Source organism: Symphodus melops (assembly GCF_947650265.1).
Source record: "Symphodus melops genome assembly, chromosome: 11".
NCBI lineage: Eukaryota > Metazoa > Chordata > Actinopteri > Labriformes > Labridae > Symphodus > Symphodus melops.
Window position 1 is genome coordinate 2295677 of NC_136701.1, and position 19802 is coordinate 2315478.

General features: G+C 42.2%; 1 protein-coding gene across 1 annotated transcript; it reads right to left on the reverse strand.

The window, feature by feature from the left end:
• Positions 1-891: 891 nt before the first annotated feature.
• Positions 892-13115, reverse strand: mogat2 (monoacylglycerol O-acyltransferase 2). Its single transcript, XM_079355366.1, has 6 exons — positions 13095-13115; positions 12836-13014; positions 3557-3761; positions 2802-2976; positions 2438-2637; positions 892-1244 (listed from the first exon to the last, which is right to left on the reverse strand). Exons 2-6 carry the CDS (start codon positions 12857-12859, stop codon positions 1090-1092), a joined length of 759 nt encoding a protein of 252 aa, XP_079211492.1. The 5' UTR covers positions 12860-13014; positions 13095-13115; the 3' UTR covers positions 892-1089.
• Between the last annotated feature and the right edge of the window lie 6687 nt (positions 13116-19802).

A 19802-nucleotide genomic window follows, 5' to 3' on the forward strand; every position in this document is an offset into this window, starting at 1 on the left:
CATATATTTGGTATGCACAGGGACTTGAACCTGCAACCCATCGGTTCCCAACCCAAGTCCTTGCACAGTGAGCTGCAGCTTTTCCTGGTTGTTCCCTCCTGTTATAGTTCCTTCTGTTTTGGAGCCACTCATTGAGAGAAAGGACCCCTGACTGGATTTAAACATGGCTTACATTCATCAACATGCCCCCAATGTTCTTTTAAAGTCAGTTTTCCTTTGAGCAGCTTCACTTTGAGAGGACAGTATAGTGCACAGTGATTCTTCTGCTAAGTGTATAATAACGGGATAATTTGACCTTTCTGAAGCTATTTGACCTTTCACTCATGATTCTGCAGAGAAGTCACGAGTCCGACTCTTTTAGTCACAACTCCAATTCATGATTTAAAGTCTGATCCAGACTTTTAGGGCTGTCAGCATTAACTAGTTAACTCACTGCGTCTTTGAACGTCAGCCTTAAGGCCCTTACTTTATTTCAAAATAAAAGCAGGATTGAATAGAAGCAACAAGAAGAGGACTGTGCAACAATTCAAAATAAAAGCTTAACAATTCTTTTTTTTTTATGAAAAACTTTAGACTGTTCGCATCCAAATCCTTCCTAAAAATTACACACATTTGATATTGCAATAAACAACACCCATAGTGCGATATTCCCAAGTTGTTAGCTAATGTTAAATTTTATTGCTAACAGTTAATTGAGCTAGACGTGTTCTGAATGCTGAGGTCAGCAGGTTGTTGTTGTTTTTCTTTAACTTACCCATCAGTAACTAATTAGGCCTGAAAAGTGGTCCAGATTTTGGCTGATTGTTGTTGCACGTTATTTTGTCTGTTGCTGATTAATAACAGTCTCATGCACGAGCTTAACATCCGGAAGACACAAAAATGGCGATGAAGTGAATAGGGTGAATTCTTGTTTATTATATCTCATACAGAAGTCCTCTCATACCTAAAACAAACAGATACAACATGGTGTCTTGTTGCAGAACTGGTCTCATTTGGACGTCTGGTGTACAGAGCTTCTCAGAAAGTCTGCAGCCCCTGAGAGCTTTACAAATAAATATGCATTCAAAGCCTCTTCGTCTCGAGTCCACTTTAGACAAAGTTCAGGTGTGTGTCCTTGTCCACTCCGTAGTTTCCCTTGTGCTCGTCAAACAGGTTGCTGAGCTCCTCCATGTACAGCTGATGGAGGGCATCAAGTTCCTCTGCTGTCGGCTTCTCGTTCCTCTCCACCCTGATCGGCCGTCCGACTGCAGAGAGGTGACAAGGTGAAGGACAACACACTCGGTCAGTTTACTTTATGATTTGCAATACTGTCTGTTTGATGCAATCTAAGGCGTCTGTTTATCCAACACGTGATAGCATTATGGGGCTGCATGCTCTTCAGCTATTTGTGCAACTGTTGCTGGGTGCGTTTGCAGCAGACTGGGCATCATCTCTCCTTCGGTTGGCAAATCCTGTAACGCTCTCTGATTTTCTTTTCTTTGCCAACTCGATGACATGGACGCCCTCTGCCAAAATCAACAGCTGCTTAGGAAACACATGAGCATGGATATTTTAGGCATAAAACGTGGACAAAGTCTTGAAGCCATTGCATTTATCTCCATCTCTCGACACACGTTTTGGAAAGCCCCTTGAGCACGCCGCTGTAACATCCATGCTTTCACCCATCAGTGCGGTTTCTCCTTATTTGTTGCCTCTGCCTTTTTTTCCATTAAAGACCGAGGGATGACTGCGCCAGTGCCATTTTCCTGACTTACGTCATAACAACAGACGACTGCTGCCTGCTGGCATGGAGAGTTATTTTCTCTCAAGCATGAGCGAGACGTTCGTGCTAGTTGGCCGTCGACTGTCGTCTTTGAGATGCATTTAGTGCAACTTTTTTTCCCCCAAGACCAAAGGCGACTAGTTCATTGGCGTTTGCTTGGTGTGTCATGGCCTGAAGTTTAAAACAGGAGTGTCATCAATTTCACTAAATCATAGGATCAAAAGTCCTCCAAGCGGGCAGCTTTCAATCCGACCTGTGGCTTCCCTGCATGTCGTTCCCCACTCTCCCTCTCCCTGATTTTCCACTCTATCAGCTGTCCTATCTCCACAATAAAGGCACAAAAATCCCTCTAATAATTCAGTATTTTGATAAGCTTACAGGCGTGTTTGTTCGGCTTCGTTTACATTTTATTTATTGACTGACAAAAAAAACAATAAAACTAAAGTTACATTTCCATCGTAATGCTGATTACTGTCAGTCCGTCTGTGTTGCTTTAATTTGTGATTTTAAATATTTTGTGCAGCACGTTTGCATGAAAAGCGCTTTATAAATCAAGTTTGGTGGAGTTGAGAAGTTGACCTAGTTCTTCGGCATCCACAGAAGAAATCAAACATAAAGAACAGACAGGATGTACTGTACTGTGGTAGGCCATAAATAAGCATCATGTTTACTCACCCACAGTGTGGATGGGTTTTCTGTAGGGCATCAGACCGAAGGAGTACTGGAACACACCACGTGCATGGAAGAGAGGCAGGGAGATACCCATGATGCTTTGCAGCTTTTCCTGTGTCCACCTCAGCCACGTCCCTCGTGGGTTTCCTACTTGATCAAACACTTCGTTCTCTCCAAAAGAAAACACTGGCACCAGATGAGCACTGAAAACACATGTTTTTTTTTTTTAAATGAATAGACTGTTGTTTAATTAATGAAATATTTTGGATCTATTTTGATCCCGTGAGCGTTTCAGGATTTCCACAGGAGCTTCTCCGTGAGTTGAATGAGCCTCTGTGTGAAAGCTGAGATGAATAGATGCTCTTACCCGTGCTCCATCGCCATTTTGATGAAGCCTTTCTTCTTGGCCAAGAGGACATTAAAGGTACCAGGGTGGGCGTCCAGGGCCTCCGGTGCCCCACCAACAGCGATGACCACGGCGTTCCCACCTTTTCTTTTACACAGAGGATATCTTGCGCTCTCTTTGTCCGAAGGAATCAGACCTGTTGTGAAAGAAGTGGAAGAGGGACTGAAGCCAGAGGTCAAAATTTAAGACACATTTGATAAAAAAACGCCGATTTCTGTCATAACCATTAGACTTGTTGAGCATGAAAACATTTGTACTCTGTAACATTTGTGGGCTCGAGGCCGGTGGGGACCCCCGAGAGATGACAAACCTGAACTCAAAATGTGCAAATTGACCTCCCTATAAGGGGGTCCCATCTGAAAATCTTGTTTTTTTCTGGTAGTGAAAAAAAAAAGAGGAAGTGAGGTACGACACAGGAAGACATGATGGTGGTGAATTCTGATTGGAGGGCTCCCAACACACTTAAAGGGTCCCTGCTCTTCCTGGATTACAACGATCGAAATAAAGAGTCTATTCCTTACTGTGGTGTCCCGTCCTCTCCGTCTGCATGTGTTTCGATTTGGTTTAACTTCCTCGCTCAGCAGCCAATAAGCAGAGTCGGGAAGGATTTCAGTCCGTTGCACTTGTTAGTCACTTTGTGACACCTCACCAGTTAGAAACTCCTCACAGGAGCTTTCGAAGAGTCCATCGAATGTGTTGTGTGATTAAGCCCTCACCTGCACACATGATGTAGTCTCTGAAGAACGGGGCTCTGAACCAGAGGGGCAACATGAGCAGGTAGGTAGTGAGTCCAGGAAACAGCTGTGTGATGCCTGTGGCGTAGGTGCAGAAGTTGGTGAACGCTCCGGCCACCAACACGCCATGAGGGTGGAAGCCCAGGACGTAGTTGTTCCTGGGGTCGAGGTCAGCGGTTTTCACCAACTGAGGGGAGGAAATAAATGAAATACGTGAAAATTTAAATGTAATTTTTTTCCTGTCAAGTCTGTTACAATAATAAATTCGGAGTTTTGTTTTTTTTTAGAGATTATTTTAGATATTTTTCCTGACGTTTCAGCATAATGGTGACCCAGCTGGCCGCAGCCCAAACACGTGCTCCAGTATCCCAATTTAAACTTCTGTCTTTGACCTGAGCCCTCCAGTCTGCAGCCTCTGCAAACAGTGTGGAAACATTCACAACCAGCACACCGTAAAGCTCCTCTCATAAACCTTCAAAACCAAGAATGATCAGTTTTGACTTGTTTTAACGTGACTCTACTGCAGGTATTTACACGTTTTTCTACAGATCCTGGTGTTTTCTCTGCCCATACGATCGTATCGGTCACTCTGAGTCTACTGCAAACATCAAATACACAAACATAGAAGTCCATGTATGCAGACTGATATGAAGAGCGTACCTTTGATCATTGCAGCTCCTGTTGCTCGTGTGAGCGTCTGTAATAACAGTCTGTGTCGTTCCTGATCACTCGTAGCACGAGCCCAGTTTGTACTTTTTAAGATTAAAAATACATTTCACTCATGATGGTTTTAAAAGGATCACTTTGGTGGAGCCCTGGTTGGTTCTAGTGTTTGGTGCACGTGCTCTATGTGCAGAGGCCGATGGCTCCTTTCCTGCATGTTATTCCCCTCTCTCTCTCTCTGTCAGCAGTGTTTTAATCTATTCACTCTCCTATCTCTAAATGAAGGCATATAAAGCCCAAAATAAGACCAGATGAACGGATTCAGCAGAATCACAGATATAATCTTTATTACTTCTTCACGCTTTAAGGACAGACAACGTTCCCAAAGTCTGATGGTGATTCCTCCGACTTTGGGAGCTTTTTTTTTTTTGTGCAAGCTTTTCTTTTCTTTTCTTTTTTCCCAGACCGTTCATCAAGCTTTTCCACAACACGTCACATTTACCTGTTCACATACTGACAGAAAGATCGCTACATAAAGGGTCAAACTGCACCTAACGCACCCAGACACGCATGGATTTGCATTTTCAAGTTTACTGGTCAACCTTTCATGGGGACGTAGCTGCTGTCTGTCTTCTGCTTCAAATCCCTCAGAAGTGATTTGTGCCATGTACGTGACCAGCAACCGACAGCTTCAAGCTAATGCCGAATGCAAACAAGACAACACTTGATTTCATCAAGCAGAAACCAGACTCGAGGCTGTATTTGACTCAATCCTGAAACGAATATCAGAACAATTAGGATCTCAAAGTCCTTTTTCCCACTCGTATACCGTGTACCTTAAAAGTACATTTTAAAGTTTTATAATGAAGTATTAATCGGAGGTGACTTGTGGAGGTGTTGGGACTCTGTGGCTGCTCCTCTGAGCGCTCAGAATAAAATCTGGTTGGAATCAGGGAACTTCTCAGTCCCTCATGTTGACTGCAGCTCTGCAGCGCCTTCATAAAGCTGCTTCATAATTAACACTGTAATACTTTGGGTTTGTTGTCACACCTTGTAACTGAGTGATTTTTCTCTGAAGTGTCAGAACTAAAGAGCCAGATAAGATACTGTATCTCACCTGTGAGGATTGTTTTGTTCGTGTGCCCTCTCTTGCTATGAGGGGTACTCACGGTCGTTGTCAAGAGTAAAGCCTGCTTTGTCTGCAGCACATTGTGGACGATTGTATAAACTAACAAATCCATTCCACTCACTGTTGGTGTCTGTGTGTTTGATAAGTATTTCATGGCTCCACTGCTCTGCTCTCAGGGCAAAATTCACGCTCGCATTCTCAGCGAGCCATGCTAAAAAAAAAGTTTTATTCACTGTGAATTTTCAATACTTCTCTCTCTCTTTCCTGACAATTTGTCTGTTTCATATATATATTTAATCAGATCGAGTTCCTTTTATACCTCCAGTCTTCTTTGATATATTAAATTTTGTAATTTAAAGTTCGACACTTTACTTTTTCTCAACACTTTATTTCCTTTGTGTAATTGTTAATAAAGCTGCACTGTCGTTTATTTACTGCTCTGTGTGCGTTTGAATTGCCCACCAGGGACAAATAAAGTTTTTTTAAATTGAATTGAATGACATTGAAAGCTCCCTGAACATTGACAAAGCGCTCCTGTCAGACATGTACGTTTACGGCTCACCTGTATCATAAAAGCAATCAGAGCGACTGTTAGCTTCCAAGAAGCAGGTCAAGATTTTTGACCTTTACAGAGTGTGTTGTTTTTGGGTTGGAGAGTTAATCATTGTCTCGATTCCCTCTTGTGGAGGCTCTCGCAGTTTAAAAACAAAAGGAGCTGTTCACTGGTGGCCAATCAGAGTCCTCCGGACTGGTTGTCAACACAACATCAACCCCATTGTTGTTTGTAAACCTGAGGACTTTGGTCAGAGTTGACCCACTTACCTGCAACTTTCCTCCACTTCGCCCTTTTACTAATTGCTCTGAAGGTAATAACTGAAGATCTTTCCTTAGACTGATAATCTGATAATGTCATATTAATCAAACAGGCCAAAGCTCCTGATTTCAGCCTTGATCACCCTTTCATTCTTTCAACAAAATGTTTTGCCTCAGAAGACGCCCCCCCCCCCACCCTTTATAAAGGATAACGTTTCATTTTCTACATTCATAAATTATTGTTTATCCTGTGAATTAATGTGATGCAACAATCTGTGCGATCATGTTTGTGACTCAGCATCAAATATGTTGTGCATAATCTCTTCTTGTGTGGCGACGACAGTATGTAACCCGTGCAGATGAATGTATGTGTTTCAGGACTGTACAGATTCTGTCCCCATCTTGTCTAAATGTGTTCTTTACTTCTCTTAATAAACAATCGAGGACTCGTCAGCTGGTGACTTTTTAGTCTGAGCTGACGGTGGTGAGATTAGTGACGGTGGAAGAAGACTCACCAATGAAACTAATTCTCCTCTCTGAAGGACACTGCTCCTCTTTACTCTCACATTGACTCTTTGTTTCACAGTTAATGCGACATACAGTCAGATGATCCTTGAGATGATTCACTTTGAGAGCGGTACATGAGAGTGGGAAAAATGCTCAGAGGGTGTTTTTTAATTCTTAGAAATGTGTCCACTTTTATTTTCATAATTAGCAGCATGTTCTTATACGTCTGTCTGACACATATTCACCTAACACCTCAAACGTTTTCTAACATCTCTGACCTTACACTCTTTGATTATTCTCATCAGTTCCTCTTTTTTAAAGATCTTGTTCTGGTCCAGTTTTGCCTTTATTGGAGAGGACAGCTGAAGACAGACAGGAATTGATGGAAGGACAGAGTATGGGCTGACATGCAGCAAAGGGCAGAGGTCAGATTCTAACCCACAGCCACAGCACATGGGACGTGCGTCATAACCACTCTATGCAGGGCCCATCTGATTCAGTTTCTTAAGGTCGGCTTTATTTGTCTTTTTGTAAGAAAGGTTTCTGAATTCAAAAATGTCAGGGAAGAGGTCAACAAGCACAGTTTGCCTCCAGACAACACGAGTCTGCTTCAGAGCCTCAGTTGCATCATTTTGACTCAGACGGGAAGCGGAGAGTGCCCGTCGAATGAAACCTTAGCAAACAGCATATACAGTAAATACTGGGACACATCAAGCAAGGCGCCTGATGACGAGGGCCAAAAAGTCTCACTAGAACACACCGCAAAGACTACAGCCGACGGCCAATCACGTCCCGCGTTGTTTTCATATCTGAACTGTGTCAGGAAGGTTTCAGATGTTCTTAATCTGCAGTGTTGCATTTTCTTTATGTTCCGTTTCCGTGTCATCTCTCAAACATCTTTATGGTTGTTTCGCGGCCCCACCGTAAGGCGGCTAACAACAACCCACAAACCGACCCGACGAAGTGACAGGAAACACCTTAACCTGAAAATCCAAACCCGCAGGGATAACTCATTCACAAAACATCTAAATCATGTGACACAGATCGGTCGCTGAAAATGCACCTTTCAGAAAAAGATTTGCAGAAACGACGTTGAAGGTGTTGATGTGTCGACGTCACGCTGTGCGCCGGTTTCTCTTCTGTTTGAATTCACTGTGCGATGCTGTCACTCGTCTTTACTCAGAGATTAGCACGATAGCAGATGTGACGTGAATTACAGTTACTCTCCCACTGACGAGTAGAGACGCCTGAATGGTGATTGCAGGAGGAATGACGAGAACATTGTTTTCATGTTTTCAACCAAGTAACAGGCCGAGACGTGGACCTGAGGCGGGTCTTAAGCGTCCCTGACAAATGGCTCCAACTCAGCCATGCAACTGTTACATCATGCAAGTTATTAAGACTAACTTTCATCATTCTAAAAATCGAGAGAGATGAGTCAGAACTTGTTTTCGAACCAGGCTGTAAACATGTTTGTTTCTGCTGTGACTCTGCAGCCATGCCTCAAGTGGAAACTCAAGGAACTGCAGGCTCCAGCTTCATTTTTTAAAGTTCAGAGGTTAGCGTTGGTGTGTCTGCAGGATCGACCTGCGGTTCATTATTATAAAACAAAATGTCAGCCGGTGGATATGAAGAGCCCAGCTGTTAAAAAGTAATCACTGAGCGTCTTGTTATGATGGTGCCTTCTCCTGATTTATTTACACACTGATTTACTGTACTGATTCTGTGCGTTATCTCAACTCATCTTTATCCTTCAGTTTACTGCTCTTATATTTACATCTCGTTTTAAATCTCCCAACAGATATTTCAGACGGTTATAAATCTATTTGTAACATGTGCAGAGATAACCTTTGAGGAGGTCGTAAAAATATATCATATTTCTCTCTCATCTTAAATCTAAAATGATCTTTTCTGATGTAAGAAGTTACTTAGTAAACGGTGTCAAACTGACAGATATAGGTCACTATGTTACGTTGAGTCTTGTTTACAGAAATATGAAAAACTTGCGGTAACTCAGGAGACATTTTAATCTGAGTGTGTCATTCATCAGCTTGTTTTGTACATTTTGACCTACTTTACTATTCATAAGAAAGAGATAAATATTTAAGAGAATGTTCTATCAAACGGTTCACACAAATTAAATGTACTTTTTTTTATTTCACCTCTTTTTAACGAGATTTCAACCCATTTCTAGATCTCTTTCACAAGAGGGCCACGCCATAATAAATGTGACTTTACAGATATTCAGCTTTTATTATTTTATTATCTCGAATACAAAGTTCTAGTGTTGGGAGTAAAGGACACATTGCATTGCTTTAGTGTCCAGTGTGATTAAAAAAATATATCAGAGGAGGGTTTTTTTTTTTTTCCATATTTCATATTTCGTTTTCAAAATAAAAGAACAAAAACTCCAACAGACTCCAGAAGTGCCACTGGTTGTCAGCTCTGGGCTTCCAGTGGAAAAAGAAAAGAAGAGGCAAAGAAGCCACACTAATGGGTGAAAGCACGGATACTACAGCTCCAAGCTAAAGGGGCTTTCCCGAACCTGTGTCAAGAGCTGGAGATAAATGAAACCTTTGACCAGCCAATCAGAGAGATACCTCTCACAACGCCGATTCAACACAGAATCAGACAAAAAAAAAAAGGCACATGGTGGGGGCGACTGAGCCAGACACCTCGCAAAAACTAAGGTGACCTCCGCTCACCTACATCAAACTAAGACCGACGGGCAACGATGTGTGTCAGAGCCTTTAAGGATGAAGTCTGAATTTCTGTATCAGTGCCAAATAATTTAAAAAAAGAGTTCTGGCTTTAATAATGAACTTTTCCATCTTCTTCTGCCTTTTTCCCAACTACACCTGGCACTCATAGGCCACTCCCCCATAAACCTAATGTCTGAACAAATGAAAAATAGAACTGAAGATAATTAAACTGAGCTCGTTTGGAAATGCTGTAGACCAGGTGTTGTTGTTGTGTCTCTCTGTTTTATCAGCCAGGCCACAGTCCAAAGTTTCAATCTGGCTCAGAGTCGATCTGTAGACGCTGTCAAGTTGTTTGTGCTCATGTGAGTAATCTTCGGATGTGCTTTTCACATGATTCAAAATGTCATCCTTCTAATACTATGAAAGATTTGGTCGTTTCACCATCCAAAGCAAAACGTCCTGAGATGATATTGGTGCACTACTCATTCATGACCACTAGAGGGAGGCAGGCAGCAAGAGAGCAGGCAATACTGACAGTCAGTCAAATGTTTTATTTGCCAACAAATGACCAACTGTCTCAGGCTACAACCTGACCTGGACCTTCAGGTCATCAGGTGGAGGTCTTTTAGCCGTACTGAGAATATGATTAAATTCTGGAGAGGCGGACTTTATGAATGTGGTCCTTCTGTATCAAATAAACTACCTGCTGACCTGAGGTCCATCATGCTGTCCCGACAGACTTTTATGCTGGAAAAATACCAGTTTGCGTTCACACATGCAGCTCACCCAGAAAACTTCAGTGGTCGTATTCACGAAACTTTCAAAGTGCGAAGAGTAGTGACAAACTTCTAATGCAATTCTTACAATCATAAAGTTAAGACTGGATCCTTGTAAAGATGCACGTTATTCACAGAACGTCTGTAAAACTGTGACGAGTACAAAGAGGACTTTAAATTCCCCAAGAGTTCCCCAAACACGCTGTGAAGAATAATCTTTTTGAATCAAAGGTTTTTGGCAGAACAATTAAAAAAAGGTTTAGTGTAGACTTCTCCTTCTTCATCTGATTGGTTCAGTGTGGAAGTGGCGCCTCATGTTATTGACACTCCACCTCAGATGTGATCTGCACGACGGCTCAGTCAATAATATAAACAATTAAACAGCTTCACACCTGAAAGGCGCGTGACCTGATCCATCCTGGTTTCTTTGGATTTGGAGACGCGTGTGAAGTGACGTTTCACATTCATTTTCCCATTTCATTATGGGTGTTAAAATACGACACATCCACGACGCATCCAAACCAAACTGATATAACGTTCAGCAGGCGAAGACGTTGCTGCACAACGTGGAAATGTGTTTTAAACATTTTAGAGGACACATCACACAGAGATGTTCATTTCATTGCGTTTCCTGTCATGAAATTAATAATTACCTAAAACAGAAATGTTGTCTCTGCAAGAAAAACTTGTTACAAAACTAATTCCACAAAGTTTTTACATTTTGAAGAATTTCTAAGTGCTAATAATCCATTATGTGTAGCTTCTCTGTGTCCTTAGAAATGATGTAACTTGTGTTTGCAGCCTCTGTTCACTAAATGATGTGATTCATCTTCAGTGGGAGGCAGGAGAGTCGGGTTTGAACTTCACAGACATGACACTAACAGACTCTCAGTTTTAATCATGAACACTGAATATTTGTTTTGGTTATGCAAAGGCATCCAGTAAAGTCATTCCCACATTTATAAGACAGGTGCATGAAGGAGATGCCTGATGAGTCAGCGAGGCTTCACAACGATAGAGAACAGTCACATGTTTGATGCAAGGATTCCTCAACTCTGCAAGTGTGCATAATGTTCTTACTCATGGGGCTGCTAAAGCTCCCTTTGTTGTTATCACCCAGCATATATAGCATATATAGCACACATGTATATGTATATTTGCTATACATTGCACCCTTGAGAAGTACAACGTACAAGTACCTCAACATAATTTAGACAAACATATTTAAAAAAAAAAAAGATGGCAGAGCAAGAGAAGCGAGTAACTAAAACATTCATGGAGATGTAGAGGAGATATTTGTCTTTTAAATGTAGTGCAGTAGAAGTCACATGTTTCCTTTAAAATGTGCACTCAAGTATAGAGAGTATAATGTACACACAGTTCAGTCCAGTACCCATTATCAAGACCGCTTTTCACCGTTTTGGATGACGGGGGCCTGGAGCCGATCCGAGAGGCGTGATCAGCTCACTCTGACTTCCACCGAAAATTTACTTCTGAGTAAAGTCAGCGCGAGGAATTCGGTTTAGGTTAGTTTTTGTGTGGGTGTGAAATCACAACATTAGTCTTAGGGTTAATTTTAAATATAAAGTCAATAAAAAGCCTCTGTGTGTGTGTGATCATCGAGAGGTTATTTGTACAGACTTTCACGGCTTAACAAGAGGATGAAATACTTGGATGAACTTTTGACACCTTCTTGTCCAGAGAAAGTCCTCTCACATCTGCTGGCTGTCAGAGTCCAGCTAACAGCGGGTTGGTCCTTTTCTATAAGTGGAACTTTTTAAAAATCGAACACTTTGTATTCAGTCTGAATCACTTATTATCGAAACACATTTTTTACTCAACTGCTCTTTTGTCTGACAACAAATCTCACTAGTTTCCAAAATGAAGCCACCACTTGACTGTCTTACTTCAACTTTTTTTAAAAATATATTTTTGTTGATTCAGATTGTTTAAAGCAAGTTGTGCTGATTGTATGTCAAAACATAAATCAATCAAAATGTAATTAATTTTTATTTTTACATGAAAAGATTGAAACCCTCGATACGTGAATTTACAGGACGGTGGCCTCAGAGGTCAAACTACATTTTAATAATCCTAGCATCAATCTGTAATTATATTCTTTTTGACCTACAGGGTTAGAAATTCAACGAGTCACCCTGGGTGCCTCCTCAAAATCCTTCACAATGCTCAGCTTTCTGCCTTGTCGGAGGCAGGACTCAAGTTAAAATAAACTAAGCGACAGGCTGCCGGTAGTTTCTTTGCATTTAATGCCCCACCTTTTGTAATTTTAATAGTAAAAAAATACTCTTTCCATCTGTATTTTATAACACAAATGCATAGGAGAGTAATGGAGAGTATAGGAGACTCTCCATTGGAGGAGATAGGAGAGTAATATGTGTGCAACCTCCTTAAAAAAAAAAATCAAAACATTACATGTTGTGCTAAAATGTAGTCACCAAATGTATCTAAGACATTCAGACAGATGATTGTGATTTTTTAAATTGACATTTTTCATCTTCTTTTGTCATCTGCCTGTCACTTTTTAAAGTTAAGAAATTAAACACGCTACCTAATCTTTGTGCACACAAACGTCCCCCAACCCAGTGCAAAAAGTCTGGATTCGCCCCTTCAAAAAAAAAAAAACCCAACCGTCTCCGAGCCGCCCTCTCACCTTGATGGGGAAGTAATCCCGCATGTGTTCCCATATTTTGAGGCGACATAAGAATGGCACCCTGCGGCCTCCTCGTGACGGTGTGTCGTAGTCGAAATACCACCAGACGGCATAGAGCACGCTGATGAGCCAGAAACGAGTGAAGAGGAGGTAGAAGAAGAGGACGATGCAGGTCGGCGCTGAGGACAGAGAGAAAAATGGAGAAAGTCAGAAAAGTAAAGGAGCCAACACGATAATAATAATAATTCTTGCTTTATACATTTGTTCTCTGTTATAGTCAACTGGATCCATAAAGAACAACTCACATGTTGTTCTTTATTTACAGCTAAATGTTTCCCTGTGCCTTATGTCCCAACAGGTTACAGCGCTACTGATCACCTAACGAGGAGTGATGAAATGCACAGAGCTATGATCAGTAGCTTCACCTGCTCAGAGCTGACGGGGAGACTCGCAGTAGCATCATGTGAAAACAGTGTGTTGGTGTGTTAACTGTCTCCTGCTTTGTTTTGGATCTTTATGGCTCTTTGTGGTTACATGCAAAACGATGTGCTTGTGTAGAAGTTAACCCAAAAATCAGCATACTGTAGTACTTAAAGCGACAGGAGCCAGTCAGCCAATAAAAAGCTTTGGTTTCCAGAATGTGTTTGGTTTTTCTCGGGACTTCACATCTCGCTGCAGACTTTCCTTAATGAAATGTTTTTTCTGAGGTTCCCCGCAGCTCATTTGGGGTCTAACATCACACTCTGAACTGTGAATATGTTCTGTACTGATCTGAGCTGAGAACGTGCTGGATTTATACCGGTAAACTTTAACATTTCACAGTTATCAGTCTTGCAGTTTTATTTGGGCTTAGGCCCTATTGATTTTTCTGCGCGCACTCAGTCAGCTGCCAAATTCCTTTCCAAAACAAACACCACGATAGATTAAAAAAAATCCACATTTCTGCCCAAATGTTACTCAAAAGTTTACATGTTTTTTTTGTTGAGATATGCCTCATATGAACATTTCTGCCGATGTGTCAGGTGGAAAGGATGACATGTACAGTTTGCTTCCTGGGTTTGCTCACTAATGCAGCTTTTCATTTGCTTCATTGCAGTTCTCTACACACTCCAGTACAGTACGGTTGAGAAATTATGCAATAAAATAAATTGTGTGTACTTCTTTTTTTTTTTTTTTTTTTTTTTAAGTTTTATTTTTTGGCCTTTTTGCCTTTATTTGAGAGGGAGGACAGTGGATAGAGTTGGAAAGGGGGAGAGAGAGCGGGGAGAGACATGCGGGAAATAGGCCGGACGCGAACCCGGGCCGCCCGCTCGCGAGGACTGAGCCTCAATATATGGGGTCGCGCGCACTGCCGCTGCGCCACCGGTGACCCCGATGTACTTCTTTTAAATAAATATATTTTTCCTTCTCTGAGGTTTTAAAGGTCACATATTCTGCAAAATCAACCATGTCTCTCTAGTCTGTCTACAACCTCAGAAAATGTGTGCTCAAACAGGCCGTTTGGAGATTTTCCCTTCATGACATCACAAAGGGCAGTAGCCCCTCCCCCAGGTGGGTGACACTCCCACAGCTAGGTGTTTGTTCTGCCCTCTGAGTCTGCCTTCTCACCGTAAACAATAGTACATGGAGCGAGAAAGCACCAAGTACACCCAAGCCCTTCCAGAGAGGGGGCGTGGTCAGACACAGCTCATTTACATATTTAAAGCTACAGACACAGAAACAGCCTGTTCTGAGCAGGGCTGAAATAGAGGGGTTTATAGACATGATCAAATACAGGATCAGAGTGGATTTATAACAACACACTTCTTTGAGACTTATTTGAACTTATTGAAAAGGAAAAACAAAAAATATATGTTTGTATTTGACCTTTAATGCAACTGCCTGTGGGCCTGATGGGTTCAGTGAGCAATATTTTCTTAAAAATATTAGGTGAAAGTTAATGGTCAGTGCAGTTAAGGGACAAATAATGTGTGTATTTAATGACAGTCGTTGTAAATGAGGTGGAATTATTCTGCTTATAATGTGTCAGTGGTTAGCAATATTTTTCTGTCTCAATTTGATAAATTTGGCTTTACTCTGCTGAGTGTTGAATAATGAGATGTGACTTGTTTAACTTGTTGCCTGAAAGGTCAGTGATTCCCAGGACCCCCAGGCAGGGTGGGGACTCAGCTAAGAAGATAAAATATGTGTCTTTATCCTGCATCAGCCTCCCCTGCCTGAGAGCTTCTGCAGTGACTGGAGAGGTGAAATTACACAATCTGACATCTTTTAAATCATCTCTCTTCCACTTCTGATTTAGGGAATTTTTTTTAATGATAAAAGTCCTTGAGTTTTAATAGTACATGACCTTGAGCCTTAGTAATACATGACCTTGAGCTTTAATGGTACATGACCTTGAGCTTTAATGGTACATGACCTTGAGCTTTAATGGCTCTGCGGGTCAAAGTAAACCATTCAGACCACATCCACATGCTGCTGATGCAACAACAGGAGCAATTTGAAATTGTGTATATTTCTTCTTCACTGACCGACAAAAATTGTGTTTTGATCGACACCTGAAAACTGTAAAAAAACAACAACAACAAAAACAATGGCACTGCTTGTCAACAGGCAAGTGCTTTGGGACCCCATACCAGTAGAGGGCTCCTGAGGGCTCACAAACTTAAACCAAAGCAGTGGCCCAAAATATGCACTTTCACATATGCATTTTACAATGATATTACCAATGGACCCATCTGACAGGACTCCCTCTTGTGGCCTTGCTCAGTACTGCATGCGTTATCTCTGGAAAAACCCAAGTTTGTCAGTGAAAGTCAACAAAGAAAGATGAAGAGGATTACGTGTTGGAGGTCCCCCCAGTTGGTTCTTACTTTGGACCCCAAGAGAATCTGGAATTGCTACTGGTAGCAAGCTGATGATACACAGGACACACCTCCCTGTGTCTCCAATCAGCTGTTCCACCTGAACATGACCTGCTGCCGTCTGACTTTGTAGAAAATAACCCAGCAAGCAAAAAGTCTTAAAAAAAAGAAAATCTGCTCTTATGCTTGTATAAGACGTGTAAAGCCGTGAACCCACCAACCAGATTTAAAAGACCTCTACGTTCTTGTGAAATAAATGATGTAATAGTGTGGTCAAAGTACATCCAGTTTGTAAACATCTGGAACCTGACAGTAACCATAAATGTGCAACATCTGTATTTCAGAGCAAAGACAGGTTCATTAGCGATTGTTTCAATGCATTTCAGTGGTAAGTTAAGGGTTAATCAAAGGGCAAACATTGTGTGGACTGCTGCACTTTGCTCAGGTCGGATATGTTTGGCTCCCTCTTCTGGATGTTCAACCGCCTCGACACTTCTGAAAAACACTTCTCTACTTCTTATTTTCCATCAAACCTCACTAACAAGCAGCGAGAACAACATGTTGGAATAACGACATGTCCCCATTTATCCATCAACATCTACACACAAAATCAATGCGTTCATTTCTGGATGTTTCCGTTAGATTGGTGTATAAACATGCACACTAACCGAGGGCCAGGAAGGAGTAGACCCACTGCAGCGTTGCGGCCGTCTGCAGCCTCCTGCCGAGCGGGGTGTCCAGAGGGGCAAAATCTATCTTCATGTTTCCACGACAGGAGAGAGACAAACCGAGACGCTGCAACTGGCGGATAAGGAGAAACAGAAGAAGAAGAAGAAGGAGTAAAGCGGGTCCAAAGTCTACATTTCTCACCTCTCTCCCCATCAACCACTGCTGACATTGTTATCTCAGAGACCCAATCAAAGGTTTGATTAGTCAATCCGTATCTTCAACATCTGACCATTGACCCTGCAAGGAGGGAGCTGCTGAAACACTGAATAACAGAGCGCTCAATGGTGAAGCACGGGTCAGTGAAATGCACAGATTTTAAACGCACTCGCATGTCAAGTTTAAAAGTTTGTTTTCTTTTCTTCTCGCGCTGCAACAATGGTGGTCAGTGGTGGTTATAAAGCAAACGAGACCAAGATGAGACATTTCTACACAGATGTTTGAATGCCTTGTAAATACTGCTGCTGGGTGGTCGTCTGACAAGGCAATTTTCAACACGCTTTAAAAACAGTGTTTTGGTATGTTTTTTATCAGCTTCTATCTATGTATGTATCCATGTATCTTTCTTTTTTCATTTTTTTTTTCATATACTTTATTAATCCCGCGAGGGGAAATTCGGTTTTCACTCTGCATTAATGGAGAGGTCTCAGAGTGAGGGGGCTGCCCACAGAGAGCGCCCCAGAGCAGTTGTTGGGGTTCGGTGCCTTGCACCTTGGCAGTGCTCAGGAAGTGGACTGGCACCTCTCCAGCTACCAGACCAGTTTCCGGACTTGGTCCGTGCCGGGACTTGAACCGGTGACCCTCCGGTTCCCAACCCAAGTCCCTACAGACTGAGCTACTGCCGCCCTATGTATCCATGTATGTATCTATGTATCTATGTATCCATGTATCTATCTATCTATCTATCTATCTATCTATCTATCTATAAATAACACGGAGACACACACACACACACACACACACACACACCTTCATCTTCTGTACATCGTTTCTTTGTCTTTCCATCTGTTCACCTCGTTAGCTTTTATTAGACTGACATTTGCTCGAGCCAATGGGCATGACAGCCATGATACTTTGTTTTGATTACATCTTTATTAATAATTGATTTATTCAAGGCCGATGTGCGACTATACTAATTACCTCATTAACTCAATGCTCAGCACTCAGTCTGTTAAGATTACCTGCAACTTCAAACCAAAGCAAATCCACTACAAACAAATACAAATATCACAGGAGTTATACAAAATACATGAGAATAAATCCTCACAGCGTTGGAGTGATCGTTTCTTTCTTAAACTGAGCTGTCAGCCTTCATTGTGAAAAATCTCAAATCTGATTATGTGCTTGTCTTTTCATGGCCTAAAAATCCTGGCTCAATACGACACAGAGCCTCGGGCTGAGTGATGAGTCGGCATTATTCATGTATTCTACTATTTGCTGGCACAGTCGGCCTCTAATGGAAAATCTTTGTCACAAAGGCAGTTCAGCATGAATCAGTAGTTTACACTTCTTAGAGCCATCATAAATTAAAATAAGATTACGTTTATCATAAGCAATTAAAATAACTTTTTTAATCATCAGTTCTATTGTGCACAGAGCTGCATTTTAATCCCAAATATTAGTGTTGTAGTCAAGACCACAATAACCGAGACCAAGACTTACCTGAGAACAGAGTGCTCCCAGTCTGAGTCAAGACCAAGGTCAGGGGTGAGACCGAGACAAGACCAAGACTGAGTCAGGGTGAGACCGAGACAAGACCAAGACCGAGGCAGGGTGAGACCGAGACAAGACCAAGACCAAGTCAGGGTGAGAGAGAGACAAGACCAAGACCGAGGCAGGGTGAGACCGAGACAAGACCAAGACCGAGGCAGGGTGAGACCGAGACAAGACCAAGACCGAGTCAGGGTGAGACAGAATTAGGACCAAGACTGAGTCAGGGTGAGACCGAGACAAGACCAAGACCGAGGCAGGGTGAGACCGAGACAAGACCAAGACCGAGGCAGGGTGAGACAGAATCAGGACCAAGACCGAGTCAGGGTGGAGACCGAGACAAGACCAAGACCGAGGCAGGGTGAGACCGAGACAAGACCAAGACCGAGGCAGGGTGAGACCGAGACAAGACCAAGACCGAGGCAGGGTGAGACAGAATCAGGACAAGACTGAGTCAAGGTGAGACCGAGACAAGACCAAGACCGAGGCAGGGTGAGACAGAATCAGGACCAAGACCGAGTCAGGGTGAGACCGAGACAAGACCAAGACCGAGGCAGGGTGAGACCGAGACAAGACCAAGACCGAGGCAGGGTGAGACCGAGACAAGACCAAGACCGAGGCAGGGTGAGACAGAATCAGGACCAAGACCAAGGCAGGGTGAGACAGAATCAGGACCAAGACCAAGGCAGGGTGAGACAGAATCAGGACCAAGACCAAGGCAGGGTGAGACAGAATCAGGACCAAGACTGAACTAATGTTTACTGTTAAATGCTTGAAAAACATGTTAATATAGCTGATAATAATAGAAATAGTGATAACTTAACATATCACGCTGTAAGGAGTTAAAAAAACAGACACACAGATGATGTCCCCCGTTCTCAGCGTATCACGAACCCCAGAGGGTCCAACCCCCTACTTTGGGAGCCACTGTTCTCGGATAAAACCTGAGGACGTTTGTTTTGATTTTGGCGCCCCCTTGTGGACAAATTGGTAACTGAACAATTTCTGAGTTGTTTCCGTTTTAACAACAAAATATATCCTGCATCATTTTAACTCCCAATAACTCGCTGCAAAACTTTACTTTGGAAATGCAAACAAAGGCAGCGACTTTAAATCACTCACAGGCTTTAAACAACACATTAATTATATCGCTGTTTTTTGTTTTTTTTTGCTCATGTAGATGCCAATTTATTGATAGAAGTTCGTTTCCCATCAAGATAAAAAAAAAAAACTCCTTACATGAGCTTTTAGATGACATTTGGCGCAGCAGTCTCTTTGTGTTCATGTTTTGAAAGATTTGATTTTATATCAAAGTGTTCAGTGATGGATGGATCAAACGTCCCTCCTCCTTTGGGCTACCTCTACGCACTGTACGTAGAGAGAGAGAGAGAGAGAGAGAGAGAGAGAGAGAGAGAGAGAGAGAGAGAGAGAGAGAGAGAGAGAGAGAGAGAGAGGAGAGAGAGAGAGAGAGAGAGAGAGAGAGAGAGAGAGAGAGAGAGAGAGAGAGAGAGAGAGAGAGAGAGAGAGAGAGAGAAAAGAAATCACCTAGACCTAAAGTACATCAAGTTTTGTGTGGTAAATAGACATGTAACGGACTGACACTTCAAAATAAAAGCAGCAGAACTAATTGTGTGATTATTCATCCGGACACCATCAATGTGAAGAGCCAG